At 37.6% G+C, this 23849-nt stretch overlaps 1 protein-coding gene and 1 long non-coding RNA gene across 3 annotated transcripts in view; both read right to left on the reverse strand.

The window, feature by feature from the left end:
• Positions 1-23849, reverse strand: part of DPYSL3 (dihydropyrimidinase like 3) — a 73392-nt gene that overhangs the window by 4387 nt on the left and 45156 nt on the right. For both annotated transcript variants that reach the window (XM_087955419.1, XM_026688074.2), the window contains exons 2-9: positions 22103-22191; positions 17775-17959; positions 15791-15955; positions 14536-14597; positions 13439-13519; positions 12015-12083; positions 7285-7405; positions 6461-6617 (exon numbers count right to left, since the gene is read on the reverse strand). In XM_087955419.1, the coding sequence (XP_087811545.1) occupies positions 6461-6617; positions 7285-7405; positions 12015-12083; positions 13439-13519; positions 14536-14597; positions 15791-15955; positions 17775-17959; positions 22103-22191 (929 nt within the window). The remainder of the gene's footprint in view (positions 1-6460; positions 6618-7284; positions 7406-12014; positions 12084-13438; positions 13520-14535; positions 14598-15790; positions 15956-17774; positions 17960-22102; positions 22192-23849) is intronic.
• Positions 7-6454, reverse strand: LOC148132115 (uncharacterized). Its single transcript, XR_015747609.1, has 2 exons — positions 3463-6454; positions 7-2992 (listed from the first exon to the last, which is right to left on the reverse strand). It is a non-coding gene; the product is annotated as an uncharacterized LOC148132115 (long non-coding RNA).

Raw genomic sequence — 23849 nt, forward strand, 5'->3', positions numbered from 1 at the left:
AATGGGTTTTAAAAAAAAATTGTTCCTTGATACAAAATGATTACTATATTGAAAATCTACTCTTCACAGTATGTACCTACGTTGTGAAACAGATGCAATTAACTTGCAAGGATCATAATCAGGCAAGGGCAAACAAAAGCAAGAGATTCATAGAAATCTATCAAGGAAATAACCTTGCTTTTTAAAAAGGAAAACAGAAGTAGCAATTTTTTAACACTCAAAAAGGCAAAAAACAAAACAAAACAATTGTTACTGAACACTCCAGTATCTGAAACGTTACAATATACAGTATTTTCTACTCATGGCACAATTCTTTTAAGAAAGTTTTTCTGATGTTTTATGAAAGAAACCCTAATAGGTGGATTTAGAGCTTATTCTTGCTTTGATTTCAGTGACAAGAGATGTTAGTTGTGTGAAGTTAGAGATGACCCTATTTTTTTTTTCTGAATCCAGAACTAAGCCCCTGCATTGTAAAGAGCAGACAGAACAAATGTCTTTGGTTGTTGTGTGTGAAAGAAAATCAGGATAGAGTGAATGGGGCAAGGTTCATACATGCTGCCCACTCCCTCACCAAGTTCCAGGGCAACTTATTGCACCAGCTCCCCAACCTGCCCAGCCATCTTTCCCCCCCGCTTTCCTCACTGTTACTCGGCCAAGATGCAGGACCTCCCACTCCACTGGCTACTCTATCTTCTCGGGTCCTTCTCTCCCTCCCCACAAGTGTTGCTCCTGCTAAATATTCCAGCACTGTATATGACACCATTTTACCCTTGACCTTCCTGATGCCTTCCCTTCCTTCCCCTCAGCCAGTAATGCCTTTTCCTCTTGCTTCTTCCCTAACCATAATAATTCCTGCCCCAAATAGCGTATTTAGATCTGTGCTCAGCACAAACTGACCCACAGCGTTTTATTTACAGATCAAAGATAAAAAGCGCAGACGTTTTGGTTTGGGCACCGACTCCCTAAACTAGCTCTTCTAAACACAGAATAGTTTGTCCACAAAACATGTTGCATATCCCTTTAATCAAAAAGCTGCATTTAATTTGCCCTTTAGAGTAAATTTACTCTAGTCACACAAGCAACGTAACATGAAAGGTTTGCATCTCCATGAAAACAAACAGAAAATGAGTTTTCATATTCAAAAAAAGAGGAGCTTCAGCCTATGCTATAGTAGTTCTTTGTTAAACTGCATTTTCACTATGCTCAAGAGCATGTCAAGAGCAGGTACAATCATATTGAAATATTAAAGATCCTAAGACCTTGACTGTATCACAGAGGTACTTCATAAGATTTATTTATTTTTCCTGAAAAGGAATGACTCTGTACTTCAAAGAGCTAATAAGCAGAATGTTACCAAAATGTTTTATACTGTTTTTGCCTTGACTTCAGAATGTAGATTTTTGTTTGTATCAGAATTTCTATGTGGCAAGGAAGGACAAGGCAAAGGGCAATATCAGCACCACAGCAGAATTTTACAGCAGCCACCTTAAGGATGATATATTCAAACCTTTGTACAGCTCAGACAAAATCTAGATGGTTGTAACAAAATGCAACCACTTGAATTGCTTAAATGTTAGCAAAAGCGATGGTCAGTTCTAGAGATGATGCAGGTTTAAAGCGAATCTTTCACAAAACTTTTCATATTGGTTCCCAAACCATAAGTTCTTTCTTCTGATTCTCAGTGAAGGACACCATGTGCAGAAAGCAATTTTGAGTAGCCAGTGTTGAAAAACAGTAAAGAGAATAAAAATCAAACTACTCAAATGGCTAAAGGCATAATGAATTTTAGCAAGCTGCACATCGCATGACCATAAATATATAAGGTAAGGAACTAATCCTAACATCCATGACCCAGTTCATGACGCCAGATGAACCCGTAATGCAAATTGATTTAATATATTTGCTCTTCACTCCCAGGAGCCAACCTGAAGATCTAACAAAAGCAATCCCCAGGGAATTATTTTCTAAATCCCAGCAAGAGATGCTCTTGATCTCTTATAGCACAGCAGGATAGTGAATAATTCCTCAGTTTGACCCTTTTCACAAAATATTGGCAATAGTTTCTCACAGGAAATATGATAAAGTGGGAAGCAGAGCTGATATGACACATACCTTACACTGCAGGCTATCCCACTTGCAAAGGAGGACAGCCCATGATGGGTTTTCCTCATCTGATTTCTGCCAATTAGAATTGTGTTTAACCACTTCGGTCCCTATAAAGTGTGATTAGATAGCTTTTGCTATTAACTTGCAGATAAAGAATCAGAGGCTTTTCTAATTTTACCTCTCTATAATTCCCTATGTTGATGATTATCCCAAGCAATGAAAGTGAGATTTATTTGGAACCTGTTTATCAGAGTCACTATTTAAGTCGCCAGTGCCAAACAGAATTTTGAAGGAGATTCAGAAATAAGGATGGTTTGGGAGTTAATTAAATCTCTGACATTAAATTAGGTCAAAGAATGGCATTCCATATATACCAATAGCAGGTCAAGAATACACCTGGGAAGGTCCACACAGGATGACCCAAGTATAAGCACTCCAAGATGATTATAGGATGACTCCCTTCAAACAGACCCAGGAAACTATAGACCGATCAGCCTAACATCAATACCCGGGAGGATACTGGAAAAGATAATAAAAAAACAGATCTGCCAACATCTAGAAACAAGTAAAGTAATAACTAGCAGTCAGCACAGGTTTGTTAAGAACAGATCATGCCAAACCAATCTTATTTCATTCTTCAACATAGTGACTAAATTAGTAGACCAGCAAAATACTGTGGACATAATATATTTAGATTTCAGCAAGGCATTTGACAAAGTAGACCACAATCTACTCTTAGTAAGCTAGAAAAAAGTGGAATAGATAGCACCACAACTAGATGGACTCACAACTGGCTGACAAACTGTACATAACGAGTAGTCCTTAATGGGTCTAAGTCTGCATGGAGGGAAGTAAGTAGTGTCTTAGGCGCAGTACTCTTCAATATCTTCATTAACGACTTAGATGAGGGAATAGAAGGGGAACTTACCAAATTTGCAGATGATACTAAGCTGACAGGAATAGCTAACACCCAAGAAGATAGGCTCAAGATCCAGATGGATCTTGACAGACTAGAACACTGGGCCATATCTAACAAAATGAAATTCAATGTAGAGAAAAGTAAAGTCCTACCCTTAGGCAAGAAAAACCAAAAGTACACATATAGACTGGGTGAAACCAGGCTCAATAGCAGTAACTGTGAGAAGGATCTTGGAGTCTTAGTAGACAACCAGCTAAATATGAGCCAGCAGTGTGCAGCAGCAGCCAAAAAAGCTAATGCAATCCTAAGTTGTATTAACAAAGGGATACAATCAAGATCAGGGGAAGTACTAATACCACTCTATAAAGCCTTAGTAAGACCACGCCTAGAGTTTTGTTCACATTATAAAAAAGATGTTGAGACTCTGGAAAAAGTACAGAGAAGAGCAACCAGGATGATTAGGGGACTGGAGACTGAAACATACAAAGAACGGTTACAGGAACTGGGCTTGGCTAGTCTAGTAAAGAGAAGGACCAGGGGAGACATGATAGCAGTCTTCCAATATTTGAGGGGCTGCCAGAGGGAGGAAGGGGTCAAGCTATTTTCTAAAGCACCTGCAAGCCAGACAAGGAATAATGGATGGAAACTGAACAAGGAGAGATTTAACCTGGAAATAAGGAGAAACTTTCTGACAGTGAGAACAATCAACCAATGGAACACCTTGCCCTCAGAAGTTGTAGGAGCGCCATCTCACTTGAGACTTTCAAGTGGAGTTTGGACTGCCATTTGTCAGAAATGGTGTAGGGTCTCCCGCTTGGGCGGGGAGTTGGACTAGATGACCTACAAGGTCCCTTCCAACTCTGATTATCTGTTATAAATGTAGACTTGCCATTGCTGTGGCCATACATTTGCAGACGCCATTGTGGGATTGAAGAGAAAAAGGCAAAATATCAACAAAATAGTGCACAATAAAGTAGAGGTATTGGGATTGGTATATTATATGATATGATAAAGATGTGAAAATTAGCATTATACAAATCAGCAGAAGTAAACCATAGATTCAGAAACTATAGCAAATGTAATGGTCCCAAACAGAGAGGTCTGGAAAGAACTCAAGTAATGCGAGTTCAAATATATTCAATACATTTATTTTTCTTAGGAACAGGGAAGTGCCTGAATAGAACTCAATAGAAAGCTTGTTATCAGAAGCCAATTCAATGCCTTCCACGTATCTCCTGCTGGAAATATTATAGAAGGAGCATATGATTCAGTAGAGACAGTGAATTGGAGAATTCAGAATGGTAGCTTTTGAAATAATGGAAATGTCCCGTGATTGTGGCAAACAAACGAAACAAACGAAAGGCACAAATACATGGAGAAAGCAATAAAATATCTGAGTTAATTGCTACTAATCTGAGGTATCCACAACATGTTCTTCCTTCCTAAGGCATAACTGTGTTCACCAGAGCATGCAAGCTTGGCCCCTCAGCATTGCATCTGGAAAAAACAATGTTCAAAACAGTCCAGTCCAGATCATTTGCAAAAGTTCAGCTTCAAAGTTGAAAGTATGTTTAGAAAAATTAGGGGGGGGGGGGAAGGGATGGCAAAAGGAGTATTTTGGAGACACTGTAATGAATGCACTACCACTTGTGAAGATCAATGAAAAACTGAAGTCATTTGTGGAAGTACATATGAAAATGAAGAGAGTGAGATTCTAACCAACTATACTGAATTCTTGTATAGCCATAGAATTCCATCCATGTGGATTACAGAGACAACTGAGCAGAAAAGCAAGACTTTAATCTAGCAGTCATTTAATTTTGTTTAAAAATCCATGTATTTATTTAAAAACCAAATAATAATTCATTTTGTCTTCTTATTAACATCACCTTTCACAACAATGTGAAGTGACAGCTGCCAGTTCTTTAGGTAGTGTTGGCTTTCATACACATCACATCCTTCTCAAGAGGTTGTAATGTTTAGGTGCAGCCTTCTGCAATTGACAGTTAGAAATTTTGTCAATTCAGATATTCTAAGTGCCATCCAAGAGTTTTTGGCATGGTACCCAGCAAGCTAATAACTAATGGGACCACCATGGCCTGTTCATGTCCTTTCAAGTTCATTTTTCAGATCGTGATACTTTGTGAACTTCTCCAATTTTTATTATATGTGGGTAATCTAAAGTGGTATTACCTACACGTTAATCTAAAATGGTGGAAATTTAATAATTCAGATATTAACCAACAATGTAAAATTATTAAGGTAGTGTCTAAGAATTATCTTTATTGACAGCAGGGGGCAGCAAAAATAGTAGTAATGGGTTTAAAGGATTATGCAGAGATTTTTATGGAAACTTCCTGTTTCCTGACATCTGTTAGTTGCCAGGGAATCAAGAACTGAAAGGATGTACTATAATTAAGAAAGGGAAAAAATCCTTAAAGCCTTGTCTAAACAACAGGAAAATATAGAAAATATTTGGCTTCCAGATGGACTGTTTGTGAAAAGAATGATTAAGTCTGGATCTCTAAACCAAAATTTTAACCCAACAATAATCTTAATCTTCTCTTAATAATTTGGCACAAAATACATTTTCCTGCACAGAGAAATCTGTGTCAGTTAGACCATTTTACTAAATATAAACAGAAGCAAACATTTCTGTCATGCAAACCTCCTGAGGGCTGTACCAAAACAGAGAAAAACAGAATACTTATCAGAAGCAGATGTAGTTTACTTCTGATGCGTTATCTAAATAAAATAAATAAACTATGCATAGAACTCAATCAGACACAGGAATACATAAAATGTCCCATGGTTCCCAAGTAACCATGGCCAAGGTTCCATGTGTAATTCCTATTACCAGAATAGCTATTTTTACTATGATAAGTTTTAGTTCTGTTCAAAGCATGCAATGTATTTTAGTTGCCCATTTAATTCTGTGCTAGAATGCATTTCAGTAAAGTATTATTCTGTTCTAACGGTTTATTTTGCTTTTTAGTGATGTAGTGTTGGTAAGGTGCTGGACTGCAACTGGGGAGACACAGGATCAAATCCATTTTCAATGAAGGAACCTCACTGGATGACTTTGGGTCAGTCACTCTGTCTCAGTCTCAGTTATACTCTGTCTCAGTATAACCTACAGTACATAATAATTGTTAGTGAGGTTGTTGCAAAGGGAAAATCGCTGTCAATTCTTGAAGACCAAATCCAAAATAATTCTTTCTCATTAATGGATCCTTTGTGGGGTTCCTTTGTCATTGTCCTCCATTTTAGATGTATTATATTACTCTTTCATATCTAAATATACAGCCAAGCTTTGTAACCAGGGACTTCTGTTTGTATGCTATTGCCAAACTCTAGGCAGCAATACATTTTATTTTAATTATTTTAAAGAAAGGTAGCAAAAAGAGGGCTTTCCCTTTCCTTGCCATTACCAACCTAGCCAATAAGGAGTTGATGTAATCTGGGGTTGTTGGATCTGGACTCAGAGGTGGGGATGTCACAAATGCAGCAGCTTTCGCCCAGTTCTTACTCCAGTAATGGGTTCCATCTGTTCCAAGACTGGCTGTGATTGGCTCACCAAACACAACATTGCCTGGTGATTGTCATGGGGGAAAAAAGGGACAAAGAACATGCATTACAGAGAAGGGAGCAGGAAACCAGATAACATATCTTTTTTAAAAGGCAGCAATCATTTATTTCTAATGCCCCCTTTGGTTCTGTTGATCCAAACCATGACAACCAGATTTCAAAGCCAAGGAAAAAGCACCTGGGCTTAAAAACTGATGTCTTCCAGTTTGCTTTTAAACCCAGATCAGATAAATTTTCGCCTTTAAAGAAAATGAGTTACAGACTGCTTTAAAGGAATACTCTTAGCATGAGACCTGCTAAGTTGAACATTCTTTGTCAGGTAACTAGATACATCTGGGAACCTCACAAATAAAAATGTAACTGGAACTAAGACTTACAAAAGTGACTCTACCGTATTCTTTCTTACCCAACTTAATACTCCTCCAAATACAGTAATTTTTTTTTCACTTCTTCTTACCAACCTTACTGCTTGGCAGCTTCCAAGATAATGAAAAGTTTTTGCATCTTTTGAACAATTTCAGAGATATTCTTTCTCGCTTTTACTTATGCTCCTGTTCTGTAGAATGGCAATGTGCACTTAATTCAGAATGCATTTTGGGCTATCAGGTTGAGTGTACACTCTAAGCCAGAAAATAAGATAGCGTTGAAGATACAAAGCTAAAGCAACATACCCTTTTTCCGGGCTTGGGATATCAGATCAGCTGCACTCTTGCTCATGACTTTAGTCACATACAAGGGGCAGTTGGTCTGGCTGGCAATGGTAATGGCACGGAAGACAGCTTCAGCCTCCAACTGAAAAAGAGGTTAGTGAGTTAATACACATTCAAATAGGACACAGTGAATTCATGAATTCATTTTACTGTGTAATATTGTGTTTTCAAGCACATAAAAAGACCTCCAAAATTACCCATAACATATCATTTGTATATAAAGCAGACATGATAAAAACAGGTCCAAAATTTTTCTAGCACAGTATCAATCTGTACTGTTTCATTTTCTCCATAAACTTGGCACTACCTTGGTCCATCTGTGCATTTTGTAATACAAACACAATGCATTACTATATACAGCAGAAGATTTTGGCTTTGAAGGTGACATTGTATTTTTACATAATTAGCTGTATGAATCTTGAATGTACTACAGAGTCATTAAATGAGTTTGTTGGAGGGAGAAATCAAGGGTCCATAAAAGTGCCAGCTATTTAAATCTGGGAATGCAGTGAAACATTTATGAAGATGAAAAAGTTTATTATGTTTAGAGAAATTGCATAATAAAGTGAATGGGCCTGAATTACGGAATGATATATGGAGTTGAAGGTTGGCTCTTGTACGCAACAGAGCAATCCACAATGGAAGCAAAAGGATAGGTGAGAATAAATTAAATATTCAGTATATCGTTTCATACTAGGCAAGCAGCAAAGCAAGACAGTTTAACTTCCCTGTGGTTGTTTTGCACTTATATGGCTTAAAGTATCAGAAAAGTTTCTCTTAACAAAGTGTTGTTAGAAAATATAAACATGTGAACCCTTCTGCAGAAAATGTCATGTAATCTGAAAATCAAAATTTATTCTCGTGTATTTTAGGCTGACTGTATGACATAACAAGGAGAAAGTATTTAAACATTACAGTGTCACTGAAAATGGAGTACGAGTTATACATAAATTATGAATAAGCAAATGAACTTATGTATATTGGCCTATGGACATGGTGGAACAAGAATGGAAAGGTACAGACAGGTATAGTTAAGGAGGTTGGTGGGTTTAGATTTTTCTTTCATATCCTCTTATCTTCTGCTTTTTAATTTATTTTGCCTATTTCTTTTCCCCCCAGCATTTTCCATAAGGTTGCTTATCTTTCAGAGAATAAGTGATGGACAAGAGTTTATATATGAAAAACAGTATGAAAAATGAAAAAGGTATTATAAATGTAAACCTTGATCAACTGGAATAATATTAATTAATCTTTAATGTAACAGAACAAATTAATGATTGCTTTTCTTTCTTATATCTTATTACTATATTAATACTTCTCTACTGGGCACACATTTCAATCAAACAAGTAATTATTTTTAAACAGCCTTTGCCAAGATGATGAAGACCAAAGTGTTAAGCTCCCACTGCTAAAATTGCTAACCTGGAAAAAACTGGATTAAAATACTTCTGCAGTAATAAATTATGTACCTTGATTATTATTCTGTCAGAGACCGGGGAAATATTTGCACCTGGGTGTTTATATCTGTTGAGATTGTAAGGATTTTTCTACCCTTCCTGTGAGCCTGTTGGCCACTTTGGCTTTCCATGACACAGTTGGTCTGTACTGCTAGAACTTTCAACACTTCATCAAGTGAGCTAACTTTGGAACATTACATCATAGACTAGTCAGCCTGACTTCAATGGAAATTGCCTTCTAGCTGTCCAAGTATTTAGCAGAACAGGCTAAATACTGTTACACAGGAAAGGGGAAAAACAAACAAAGAGTATCCTGAAAGGACACTGTCCTAAACACACAAATTATTCAAGCCTCCAAAAATGTGGAGTTATTAAAAAGTTTAGCTTATAGCTCATGCAGCTGTATATGAAGACTATGTTTTTCTCTCTTGAAGCATGAACTCAAAAACATGGTTTCCTTCCCTAACACAATCCAAGCATCCCAGACACATTTCATATTGAATGTGAAAGGCTTTGCCAAGAAAATCATATTTACGTGTCCTGTTTTGATTCTGTGTATATTGCACCATGGAACTGAGAAAGTGAAAATTTAGCATCTGTCTGTTTAGAAGTATTAGAAAATGTATCATATACACACTTCAAAAGTCTGGAATTCCATTGATGAAGGCAACTTGAATATGCTGCCTAGACAGTCAAGGATGGAATTTTATGATATATATGGTTTTTTTCTGAATCATTTTATTGTGATTTATCACAACAATGTTCATTTCAACTTTAATATGTTTGTATTATGCATGTGTGCATCAATGTGTGTCTGCATCCATCTTCAAGTCAGTGTTGACTTCGGGCAACTGTCAGGACTAATCCTGAAGCTTTCTTGTTAATATTTCAGAAGTAGTTTGCCATTGCCTATTTCCTGGGCTAAGAAAAGACTGGCCTCACTCAACTGGTTTTGTGTCTAAGGCACCACTAGAACTCATAGTCTCCCTGTTTCTAGCCTGATGCCTTAACCCAGTGGTTCCCAAAGTGGGCGGTACCGTCCCCTGGGGAGGCGGAGGGATGCCTTAGGTGGGCGTTGAGAGGCAGGGGGGCTGGCAGGGGGCTGCTAAGAGGCGGCGGGGGGAGCTGGAGGTGAGCGGCAGGGCACAATTCAGGGGTGAGAAAAAATGCCGCTGCCACCGCATTTGAGGCAAGGGCCCGCAGGATCATCCCATTGACTTGCATGCTCTGGTGCAAGGAGCTCTGCCCACAAACGCAGCATTGGGAAAGGAGAGCAAAGCCAGAGTGGCTTTGCTCTCCTTTTCAAAAATCCCGCCGTCGCTGTGTTTGGGGCGGCGGGGCAGCGCCCCAAACGCAGCATTGGGAAAGAAAAGCAAAGCCAGAGTGGCTTTGCTTTCCTTTTCAAATATACCACTGCCGTGTTTGGGGCAGCGGGGCGGTGCCCTGAACGCAGCGTTGTGAAAGGAGAGCAAAGCCAGAGGGGTTTTGCTCTCCTTTTCAAACATCCCACCGCCGTGTTCAGGGCGGTGGGGCGGCGCCCCAAATGCAGCGTTGGGAATAGGAGAGCAAAGCCTTTTCAAACATCCCACTGCTGTGTTTGGGGCAGCGGGGCGACACCCCGAACACAGCGAGAACCACTTGTATTTGGTTTGCCAGTCACCAAACCACACTCACCCAGTCATGTGACCAGCAAGCCACACCACCAGTCATGTAACCAGCAAACCATGCCCACCCAGTCATGTGACCAGCAAGCCACACCCACCCAATCACGTGACCAGCAAACCACACCCTCAAATTAGGCCATGCCCACAGAAATTTGTATCCCGCCCCTGGGTGGGGGGCATTGAGGATGAGTTTGTAGCACCAAGGGGGCGGTGGACTGAAAACGTTTGGGAACCACTGCCTTAACCATTACATCAAATTACTCTCATTTCAACTGGCCACATAGAAATGCAAACAAGTAAAATAATAATAATACCATGACTCTCATATTGGACATACTTTCTGGTGAAAGTAATCATTGCAACAATGGTTCTAGGTAATGATATTACATATGATTATCAGTCAACGGGGCAACATACATAGTGGAATGCTACAACTGCAATTGTTTTATTAAGCATGTAGACCATGGGGGTCAAACTTGCGGTGTCACTTTGCCATCACGTGATGCTTCGTGATGTTTTTCCCATTTGCAGAGCTGGGGTGGGCGTGGCCTGTGCATGATGCATCCGACCTGTGGGCCACCAGTTTGACACCTGATGTAGACATATTCATACAGAACATGATAGCACAGAAGTAAGCTGTGACATCACTATGTGGCCTAGTTATTTAAATCAGTGAGATATTTACTTGGAAAGCTAAAGAACTTGAAAACATATAGATATTTAAATAAATATATATTAAAAAAACCTTACAAATCACTTGTACTGAAATCCAGGATATTTTTCTACCCTACTTTTTTCCTTCTTAGGTTTTAGTTAAGATAGGCATAAGAGAAAATGTTCAACTCTACCTTCCAATTACTTATTACAATGTGTCTTTCACCTAGCATCTTAAATGTACCCAAGAATGTACATAATATTTTGTGTAGCATTTCTCACAAGCAAAAGTATGTATCTTCTACATGACTATTATTAGGCAATGATTTCATTTCAAAACACCTCTTATATACCAGCAGTCTCTTGCTAATTAATACAATTGTTTCACAGATAAGATTTGAATTAGGCATAAGTATGCTACTAAAGAGATTCAGCATTCCTAAAATGGCAACAGTACCACATAAACCATTAAACATTAATAATAATTAATCTGACATTTTTATTTCTACTGCATGAATTTTGATTTAAATGAACTATGGATCTTAAACTGAGTTGAGAATTTAGCGAATTTCTAGCAACTGTTTTTGCAAATATGTGCTCATGGATTTTTTTTAAATTACTATCTTAGCTTTTAACTTTTATCTTTAACTTTTAAGCCCACTTCTCAAATCTAAGCTTTCTACTGCTCACAGCTATGTGTAAAGAAACTTTATGAACAGATAATGGGATGTGCAGTATATATAGATCCTGTGAATTATTTTGGACGCTATTCTGATTCATGTCTTTAACAGGAATTTGCACCATCTAGTTCTTCATATAGTTGTAAATTTGAATTTAAAAATGCACGCATATAGAACATATAATTTCCAACCGAATGGTATAAACTATGCTTTTTCATTCAACAGCAATATATTACCTCTTCTGGTCTACTTAGCACATGACCCTCCGGGCCAGTTATTCCCATCTCCAACATCCTAGCTTGCTCCTAAAGAATACAACAACATTGAGACCTGAATCAGAAACAAGTTTAATTATTTCTTGATTTAATTTAATTGCTAAATGTATTGTGAATAATTTAATACAAATGTTTTACATCTACCTTTCTTTCTCTTAGTATTACGTTTTGAACATTTGAATAAGACATTTGAAAAAATGATTTAAATATATACATATCATTAAACTTTGCATAGGTAGCATTATCTATAGTTGGTACAAATTAGCTTTTAGGAAATCGTATGTAGAGTGCAACATTAAAAGCGCGACTCAAGTGTAGCAAAGAAGCTTCCAAACATTAGTACAGGTAATCCTCGACTTATGACAATTGAGCCCAACATATCTGTTGTTAAGTAAAACGTTTCTTAAGTGAGTTTTGCCCTATTTTACAACTCTTCTTGCCACAATTGTTAAGTGAATCATTGAAATTGTTAAGTTAATAATACGCTTTATTAAGTGAATCTGGTTTCCCCATTGACTTTGCTCGTCAGACGGTACAGAAAGAAAAAAAAAGTTTTGATCTGTAGATGGTCAAGCTTGTGTGTATTGTATCTAGGAAGTGGACAGGCCTACAGCATTAACTCAAGAGACTGCTGCATCTCCATTAGTTATTGGCAGTGAGAAAGCCCAATTGAAACAAGGATATTTGAACCAGAACGGATATAAAATTAAAGCTAAGCATACTGCCACGCAAGCATTTTTATTGTCCAGTGCCGATTGAACGACTCACTTGACTTGTCAAATAAATCTCTTCAGGCGTCCCTCGATTGCCAACCACAATTTCCACTGCTAAGCAAGACGGCTGTTAAGTGAGCCGCACCTGATTTTACAGCTTTGTTTGCCATGGTGATTAAGTGAATCGCTGCAGTTATTATTAAGTAAAGTAACGCAATTCCATTAAGTAAATCCGGCTTCCCTCTTTGATTCTGCTTGTTGGAAGCCTACTGGGAAGATCACAAATGGCAATCAAAGGATTCCAGGATGCTGTAACCCACCATAAATATATGCCAGTTGCTAAGGACCTGAATTTTGATCATGTGACTGAAGGGATGCTGTGGTGATTGTTATGTGGGTTATAAGGCACTTTTTTTCAATGTTGTTGTAACTTTGAACAGTCACTAAACAGTTGTTATCTTGAGGGCTACCCATACAATATGTCATAAGGTATTCTTTCCATATAGTACAATATTTCCATAGATATCTTTATAGTGTTGCTTGCATGTTTATTTATTTATTTCATATGGTGTAGCACAATGCAGCATCAGTGCATAAAATTTGCAGAAACCACATATCAAGTGTGTACGTGCTTGCTTGCTGTTATTTGATCAAGAAAAGGCAGAACATTACCTGTGCAATTATGTCCCCATTTTCAGCATGAACCTGAGCTACTGCACCAAGTTCTCCTAAGAAATTAAATATCTCATACAGCTGAAAAACAGGATGTAATAAGAAAGGCAGTATTAAGAAATTGAAGATTTATCTCTGTACTGTAATGTCTCAATTGAACACATTTTGTTAAAATTGTGGGCTTTTAATTAGTTAACCATTCAATTCCTGCTAGTAATAATAATAAAAAGGAAACTGACATTTATCCAATGTACTACTGGCTAAAGCTTATAATTTCTAATTACAATTATATTATGTGCAGCATCTGCTTCATAATTAGATGTTCTGAAAAACACAAAAAAATTAAAAACATGATGATTAAATAATTGGGATTACAATTTGTTAAGGACTGGGTATAGACTGCAACCCCAAAACCAATAATCTTACTTAAAATTGGTCCTTGAAACAAATTTTGGAACCAGTTTTCTGTTCCTACTTCTCTAATTAATAAATGGAGCTTGGAGGGGGAGCTGTTGATCTTTTTTAATCAAGTCCTTCTTTAAAAACTTTAAAGTTATTTACAAAATAACCATGTAATACTGCAAATTATCATCGAAGTTCATCTTCTGAGAGTGCCTATTCCACTGAAGGTAGAAGTATCTGTGGTTACATCTTACAGCTCATTCTTGTTATATGGCTAGAAACCTGTCTATTAAATATCTAAAAATCTTACAGATTTTAATTGGAGGGCTTGGGGAAACAACAGAATAGTTTTGGCATACATCATATTTTTATTAAGGAAAGTTAAATAATTGGAGCTATCACACTCTGATAAAGTTATGTTGCCTTTGAATATGGGAGTATGATTTCTAATAGCCAAGTAATATGTCTTTTTATCAAATGTGGCTACAAATCTCCCATGAGTGTTCCATGATTATACACATCATAGTGTGAGTTCCTTTTTGTTTATTTCTAATTCCATTTCTCTTGTTTTTAATGTCACATGGGTTCACTAAGATAACACACACCCTTTCCAAATTAAAATACACTAAAAATCTGAATAATTTTTACTAGATAAATATTGAATTTTATACATAGTACAATAATCCATTTCTTACCTCTGTGTTTGACATCTGGTACAAATCTTTATAGGCCATGTAAACCAGGAAAGAGTTAACTCCTAAAGTAAGGAAAGATTATACCACACAAGCATTGGCAAAGAAGTTATACAAAAATATTCTGTAAAGAGTGGAATGGAAGTCTTTTCAAAAATATCTTAAATGTAATGAAATATATTGCCCACACTCTGGAAAACAATGAATCCACTGCTCCTTATTTTATTATTTCTTATAAGATTATAGAAATAATCCCCACATGATGAGGATAGCTTCTGAAAAGATATCCACCATTGCATATTATGGTAAACTATGACTTATGTTTATGCAAAGAATCTATCTGTTCCTTTGAGAAGTTCATAATGTTGGGAAAAGGGAAGAAAAGAGAAAAGAGGAAAATCAATGGTGATGGGTGTTTTATTGGTAAAGAACCAGATTGGTGAAAGAGCATTCTAGACAAGATTATTAAGAGTCTAGTCTGACTTGATGACAATAATTTAGCTAATAGGTTGCTCAAGGATGCTTTCCAAAGCACTGAGTCTATATGTCCTCAGTTCTGTTCTCCTCAGACAATTAGGGAGGAGGTAAAACAGACATCATCGTTTCTGGTGTAATAATTCCAGGTCAGCCAGGAATTGTAATTTAAAATAAACTTTAGAATTCATTGACAGCCAATCAGCTAATATAAAATAGCCAATGGTTCAGTTAGTCAGTAAATTATTTTTTTAATAACCTAAAAAAAACCCAACACCTTGTAGTTACTATTTACAAAGCTGCATATGAAAAGATATAGTGATTTGGAAGAAAGAATGTCAAAAGTGATGGAGGAATGCATTTGCAGTACTAAACAATTGATATTGCTCTTTGTAAATAATTTTTTGCACTTCATATATTATGAAGCTAACTTCACAATGAAAAATAGCTTTCATTTTTAAAATGAAAAAACTGCATTCGTGCAATTCAGATTTAACTGCAACTAAATCTGAATTGCAAGGTTTCAGTCCCTAAGTATTTTAACTCTTGTTACAATGGACTGAAGATGAATGACAAATAAAGAGCTAAAAAAATTGTTGCAAAATTTATTCTGCACACACACACGCATACTAATAAATAGCAATTAAGTTTCACTCAAAGAAAGCATTAAGAAAACTGGTTGGAACAGTGTGTTAGTTTAAGTTCATTGTTGTATAACCTATTACTCAAGCAGAATAGCAATTAGAATAAGAAAAACCAAGAAGAGATCTTGGAACTAACAGACCTTTCTCTTTGATGAGTGTCTGTACTTCCTGCTTGACGCTGTCATTCCAGTGGGTGATGTCCACATGCAAGGAGTAGTCACAGCAAGCCTTCCCATCACCCCATTCTCTCCATTTCTCATAAGCTTCTACCAGGCTTGATTCAGTTTCAGGTACAACATGGTCAACTGTGAAAAAGAGTAAGCTCTAGCAGAGAATCAAGAACATATGTCCTTTCCTATCGAGTTTGTCTGCTAAACTATGTCCTCAGTATCCCAAATCAAATGTCCATTTATTGTGAAACATTGTTATTCACAATAATTAAAATACTCTTCCCGGGTAAAGGGTTAAAAAAAACCTAAATACTTCAGAGATCAGCTAATTAAATTGTTATGGCTTTAGTGTCTTATTTAGAATATTGCTTTTGCTGTCTGAAGAACAGAAGAGGCATTATTTTAGTCCTCATTCTTGTATAAAAATAAGAAAATCGTTCAGGTCAATTTAGTGAAACTCATTAATTCACTAATCTAAGAGAGGGGAAAATATTTGAAGTTAGAAAGTTTACAACTATGCAGGATAAACTTTGCATTTTTCATATTTATTAGCTTTTATGCAGCAAACAAAGCAAGGGTACATCTTATTCCTTGTTATTTCTCACATAAAATGAATTTGCTGGACAGGGATTAAAAAAAAATAAGGCTCTGATTTAGTATTAGAAATATTCCAGACGCTTCTAGTAGATTTTTGTTGAGATTCCAGCCTCTCTATCATCTACAAATATCTATTTTAAAAATGATGTGTAGCTTCCTAAGATGCAATCTATAAACACTTATTGCTGTGATTGGTGTAATCTTCAGTTTTCATTTCAGACTTTTCATATGGCAAAAACCTTCAACAAGCATTAAAAATGGCAAACCAAGAACTATTGCATTAACTGGTTATAACTGAAATTTATCCTGATTTTCTTTTTTTTTTTAGTAAATCAAAAGGCTTGAGCAAAAAGGCTAAGCTGTGAACTAGACTTCGGTGGTGGTAAAATTACTTAAAGTGTGAGTCAAGAATTTCTCTTCCATTTTAGTTTGCTCTGTTTGTTCCAAGACATATTTGGCCAAGTGCCTATTTCTGTCTGCAGCCATTTACTATTTGTTAAGGACCACAGCAGCTGAAATGAAGACATGGGCAGAAACATTTATTAGCTATTCTGAACTATTTAAGGTTTTCCTTATAGATTTTAACCAAAATATGCAGATCTCTCACTTTTCAAGCACAAAATTCAAGTAATCCAAATCAGTGTTTCCAACCTGGAAATTCAGGTCATAAAATATATGGAGGACATGAGGACACCAAACTTCTCAGAAAGACTAAGCATTCTATATATAGCATTTGTAATATATATTCCACTTCTTTCACTTCTCTGAATGAACTTGATATACTTTCAGATAAGCTAAAAAATTTAGGTATCAAAAATTGATTTCAGCTATTTACCAATGGGAGTATCCTTGATATATAGTATACAATAATACTTTTTAAAAGTATTTAAACAAAATAGCATGAAAACTGCAGCGCGTGCAGGTAAACCAATTGTAAAACGGCATATGAAAATTTTGAGAGCTTATACCCAGATGGTGCATTTTGGTGAAAAAATTTGAGGCTCCCTATATAAATGGTACTAACACTAGTCATTGCATAATGTGTGTGTATATACACATTATATATATAAAGTATATATTACAATGTATTATGTAAAATATATGGAGGGAAACTGCAGTTTATTCTAAAGGATGGCCACATACATGACTAAATACTGTATCAACTGAAGACAATGGCCAATTTCTAGACTTCTGAAGTAGCTTTCAGAAAATTGTTTCCCATGGAGAAAGTGTATCAGATACTAAAAAGAGTTAGAGGTCCATATCACATACCAAAAATTTAACTTGCATAATAATAAAAATGGGACTACTATTTAACAACATTGAAAATGGATAGAAAAATCCTCCTTGCACTTACTGATCATGGTAGTCCCACCCGCCAGGGCTGCTTTTGTCCCCTGGAAGAAGTCATCCACAGCTGTCATTCCTTTGTATGGCATCTGCAAGTGAGTGTGGACATCAATTCCACCAGGGATAACCATCCTCCCATTGGCTTCTATGGTCTTCACTCCTCCAGGAACTATTAAGTTGTCACCAATTTGCCTGATTGGGGAAAAAAATTAAAATAGGCACATCCATTTATAATGAAAAATGAAAACCCTCCATAGGATTTAAGCTTCACTTTCTCATGTATTTGTTATTTGCCTCAGTTTGTTTCATTCAAATATTTATTTTTAATTTATTATTAAATGCACACCTTTGTGTACACTCACAAGGCAGCTTACAAAAACATAAAACAATCAAAATATAAAATATAACCCTTAAATTAACAGAAATAAAAATGTAACACTGATATCATTAAAACAATGAACTTTTAAAAGTTTCTTGATAGTGAGTCAGTTTTGACAACAGGTTATCTGAGGCTCACCTCTCCCTAATTATATCAGCCCACCTCATTAGGGGTCCTTGGTGCTCTTTTCAACTCTGAGCCACAAATATTCTCCTTTACTGGCACCCTATTAGTTCCAGCAGAGAAGGCATGCTGTGGATACTATGTGCCAGGGACCTACATTTGGAGGGTCCCAGAGGGCGGGCCTTCTCTATCCTGTGCTCATCCTATTGAACAATCTCCCCACCCTCAAAATTAAATTAGCCTCATCCCTCTTAAATGGCCTTGGAAGTTCCTCAATATTTGGTTATATCATCAGGCCTGGGAGCCCCAAAGACTTATCTAGATGGCTCCATAATTGAGGAAATATATTTTCTCTCTGCCAGGGGGTTGTGTATATATCACTTTTAATTAGCTTTAAAAAATTTAATGTTAACTTTTTGTTTTTTTAAATGCCGGTCTGTATGTTATGATTTTATTTAATTATTGTACAATTGCCCAGAATCCCTTCTTGTGAGACAGACAGTTTCATACATTTGTTTGATAAATCAATGAATAAATAAATACATAAAATTATTACTTTGCAGAAGCTCAAAGGCATTTCATTCATGCTCTATTCTACAAACAATGAGTCTCTTCAAGAAAAAGAATGTACTTTATTAAATAAAAATATGAACTTTTTTTAACCAGAGGCATTCTGTATATCGCAACAATAATGTTATACATTAGGCTGAGACCCAACAAAATCAGCAGATAAAAAGCAACAAGATGAAAGTTACTATATGAACTAAAAGAAACTACCGTATTTGCCGGCGTATAAGACGACTGGGCATATAAGACGAGCCCCCAACATTTCCACTCAAAATATAGTTTTGTTATATACTCGCAGTATAAGATGACCCCCCACTTGGAGGCATGCTTTTCAAGGCAAAAAGTCGTCTCATACGCAAATACGGTAAGTTGTAACACTTGGGGTATTCTGGATATAATTCTTGATTGACACCCCAACCCCTTTCCCCCAAACTTACAAAGCCACCAAAATGCTTTAGAGAGGCAGCTTCGCCTTTCTCAGGCTGGCACTCAATTCCTCTCCTTTCTTTGTGACAGCCCCGCGTGCGTGCCATCGGGACTCCAAGGGTGGGGATGGACAGCTGCCAACTCTCTCTCTCTCTCTCTCTCTCTCTCTGTGTGTGTGTGTGTGTGTGTGTGTGTGGTGTGGAGGGTAATTCCGGCTATCTCTGGCCTCCGCTCGGTTTTAAAGTCGCTTGGCCGGTTCCCAAGTCGCAGCGCGCGCTGGCCGGGAGACGCGGCGCCGGGTGGAAGCCCGGTGCAGGGGAGGCAGATCTTTCTCTCTTAAGCGGGAGGGAGGAGGGGACAAGAGGAGGGACGGGACGGGACAGGGGCGGGAGGAGGGCGCCCGCCTTCTTCCACCGCCCACCGGACCCTTTTCTTCCCAAGGGGACCCTGGAAAGCAGCTCGGGAGCCGGGTGGCCCTGCCCAGCGGGGTCCCATCAGGAACTTCCTGAGGACACCCCCGCCCCAAGCACAGCCCTCCCGGTCTTTCAAAGAGGGAGGGAGAAGCGGGAGGAGCAAATTGCCGCCCCGCCCCGCTGCCCAGAAGGAGGGGCGCCACAGTCCACCCTCACCACCTTCTCCCCCCACTCCCTGGGCCATTACGCGGCTCGGGGCTGGCTGGGCGCGGCGGCCCGCCAGAGACCCTCCCGCTCCACCCCCACCCCACCTCCAGATTGGCCTCTGCAAGCGCCCGAGCCGGGCGGAGGGTGGGTGGGTGGGTGGGAGGAGAAGGAAGAGACTCCGGCTGGGCTTGAAGGGGCTTCGCAAGTTGCGGAGCTCCGCCCCGTCGCTCTTGCACCGAGTGACAATGTATTTACGGCGTATAAGACGACCCCCCACTTGGAGGCATGTTTTTAGGGCAAAAAAGTCGTCTTATACGCCGGCAAATACGGTATATGAAAGTTACTGGCCAATAAGCGTTTCTTCTGCTTCTCATGTCTCAAAGAAAAGCAACAGGGAAAAATGTTATGGAATGGTTTGCTTCGGATTTCCCTAAATTGCAAAGTTGTGGGAGCAGGTAAAGGTTCAAGTAAGAAGGCTAGAAGGACCATGTCAGATTGATGTCAGGAGTCTTGAAATGTATTATAAAAGCAATGCAAATGCCAACTGCTCCTCCCTTGGAGAAGCAACTGGTTGTCAGTCTGTTTCGGCACACAGGTGGGAAAAAGATTTGAACTATGGAATTGATATGAATTCAAGCCTGTTGGCAGTTGCCGTTTTTCTGATATAATTTCAATTTTTCTAGTATCTGCAATACAATTAGCTTTTGAAAAATAATGTTTCTGAATCTGTGCTTGCTGTCTTCAAGCTCATGTAACTGTGGATAAAACAATAAGCAATGTTTAATACTGCAACTGCCATTTATTTACCTCTTAATGCACCCTTTGTTGCTATATTGTCTTCCCTTCTTTCACTTTATTTATTTGCTTGTATCATGCCTTTATTATTACAAATAACTCAAGGCAGCCAATATACCCAACTCAGCTTAGTTCTCCTATTTTTCCCACAGTAACAAAAGTGAGGTGGTTTGGGCTGAGAGAAAGTGACTGGCCCAAGACCACCCAGCCAGCTTTCATGGCTAAGGTGGGACTTGAACTTTGTTTATTTATTTATTTATTTGATTTGCCAATTGTTTACAAGATAAGTATAAGCGTATACATAGTTGTGAATACATGAAATGGGTACATATAAGAAAAATAAAAGAATAAGAGAAACAATAGGACAGGGACGGTAGGCACATTGGTGCGCTTATGCACGCCCCTACAGACCTCTTAGGAAGGGGGTGAGGTCAATAGTAGACAGTCTAAGGTTAAAGTTTTTGGGGTTTGGGGAAGAGACTACAGAGTCGGGTAGAGTATTCCAGACGTTGACCACTCTGTTGCTGAAGTCGTATTTCCTGCAATCAAGTTTGGTGCGGTTTACTTTGAGTTTGTATATATTGTGTGCTCTTGTGTTGTTATGGTTGAAGCTGAAGTATTCATTGACAGGTAGGACATTGCAATGTATGATTTTATATACCATGCTTAAGTCAGACCGAAGACGGCGTAATTCAAGGTTTTCTAGTTCTAGAATTTCAAGTCTGGTGGCATAAGGTATTCTACAACGAGTACTGACTCCTGTACTCTAGCCTGGTGCCTTAACCACTAGTCCAAATGTGGCTCCCCCATCCTATTGATGGGGGAAGGAATAGCAACAATCCCCAAGTATACTTAGCAAAACAGGCTGTGCCTAAGGCCACTGAGAGCTTCAAATAAAAATTATTTGTAAATTACAAAGTATATTGCTGATGGCACAACAATGCACTTTTTTTTGATAAACCAGCAGTTAAAATAAGTTACACTGGACAAACCAGCAGGTAATAAATTACGTAAGAAATATGACAGACCTTAGATGTAAAACATTCATAATGATATTGGGCTTTAATCCCAAGTAGATATATTTATAGATCAGAAAAAAAAGCACAGCTTTTAATCAGTATAAGTGATTATTATGACTTGGCAAACACAGACAGCAGTCAGATAAAAAGCATCAGATAGTATAGCCTTACTTAAAAATTTCCCTTCAATTTATAATGAAATGACAAGTCATAATCCTGACATAAATTAATCTTGTCCCCTGTTCTCTTCACCAAGGAATACTTCAATACGATGAGAATTTAAAGCCAGTAAGTATGAAGTAACAGTACATGAACTAGGATGTTCAGTTAAAACCCAAACAAAAACTGGTAACAAAGAATTCTCTCTTCAATTTTTTTTAACAAACTTTGGAAACTGTATACTTACTTTATAAGACCATCCTCCATGTAAATGTCAGCATGGAATGACTGGTCATCATTGACTATTCTTCCTCCTTTAATAAGAAGACGGTCACTCTGTGTGAAAGAAAAACAAAGAATATCTGTGTAGTAATTATACAATTAAAGTGCATGTCATTTTCTATCAATCTATCCCACTCCAGAAGGAATAGAGGGAGAAATACAAAATTCAAATATTGAGCTGAATTAAACCATGCCAAACTTGATTTTCTACGTTTTTAGAAAGGATAATTTAAAAAAGACAGGAACTTGAGCTCATCCAATGGTGGATTTGGGATGACCAATGGAGGAAAATGTAGCAAAAGAATCATACTGCCCTTAGAAATTCCAGCCATTAGAACTATTTCCTATCATTTTGCATTGCTTACAGTCAAACAAAACTTTTGAGGCATTTAAATTAACTTCATTTATAATTTACACATGCCATTTAGAGGTTGGAACTCTGAGAAAAAAGATTAACAATAGAACAATTTGTAGAAAAGAAAAATGACTTATTTTATGGACAGAAGACTTCCATCAACACAGCATAAATATTCCCTGAAAAATATGCATGAAGGATGCTCACACATGGTTTTGAGCACTGTAATTTCCTTTCTTGTCTAAACCAGAGATGTCATATGTGTTGCTTCTGATATATTATGCATTTTGGTATGCATATTTTAATACATTATTTTAATTAAGAAATTAATAATAAATCCACTTTGAAAAATCCTCCCATATTCTTTCTATACTCTGTATGGGACATTGGGTTACAAACTGCCCTTCCACTTTCTTTGTCTGTCTGAAGTATTCTCATTGCTGTTTATGAACAATGTGTCTCATTGTGTTCCGACTGAAAATTCCTGTTAATTATTTTCTAACAACATTCTTTTTGAATGATGTGTCATCATTAGATTAGTACCACACTTTAAAAAGTTAATCAGCTTCAGAGAATGTGTTACAGAAGCAAAAATCTGAACAACTGAGACATTAAATCCTTTGCAGCAGTTATTGGTATTCGTTTGGCAATAATCTCACCACTGAGTCACAATCTTATCTAATGCCACAACAGCAGCACTATATATAGAAAAGAATATAATGTACGGTTCCTAAATGCATACTCGGACTGAAGGAGGAGCTCAGATTTGAGAAGTTAAAAAGATGACTACCTCAGAACAATCAGGATAAGCCTCTGCATCTCAAACTACTGGTAGGCTTATGGCAGAGCAATGCCAAAGTAGTGATCTGTTTATTCAGAAAAGTTTTGATTTGTCTTTAGTTGACAAAATGATGGAAGGATGTTCTATCTTTACCAAATATGCATTCTGTATTAAAGCATGGATATTTTGAAGGTTCAGATTCTCAGCTTAACACCAGAAACATATCCCAACTACTCTATTCAGCCTGGCTCAAGTATTTTTATAGTATATTTTCTGAAATGCTTGACTTTCTAATCAGTTTGCTGATGGGTATTTCTGAACAAACATGTATGATTAAATTATAAGGCCCCCAAGTATGTGAAATAGTATATTTGAATGAAATTCTCCTCAGAAAAATATGCTATAAAACAGGGGCACTTGACCTTTTGGGCACCAGGGACAAGTTTTATGGAGGGTGTATTTTCCGCAGATTGGGAGAACATGGTTTTGAACACTGGATCTTGCACATGCGCGGATGGGGTTTCGCTTGCTTACATGGCCCGGTTACTGGCAGTACAGAGTTCAGTATTAGTCCGT

This window comes from Notechis scutatus, chromosome 2, assembly GCF_049901735.1.
Source record: "Notechis scutatus isolate UNSWTSFEM ecotype Mainland chromosome 2, rNotScu1.2, whole genome shotgun sequence".
Lineage (NCBI taxonomy): Eukaryota > Metazoa > Chordata > Lepidosauria > Squamata > Elapidae > Notechis > Notechis scutatus.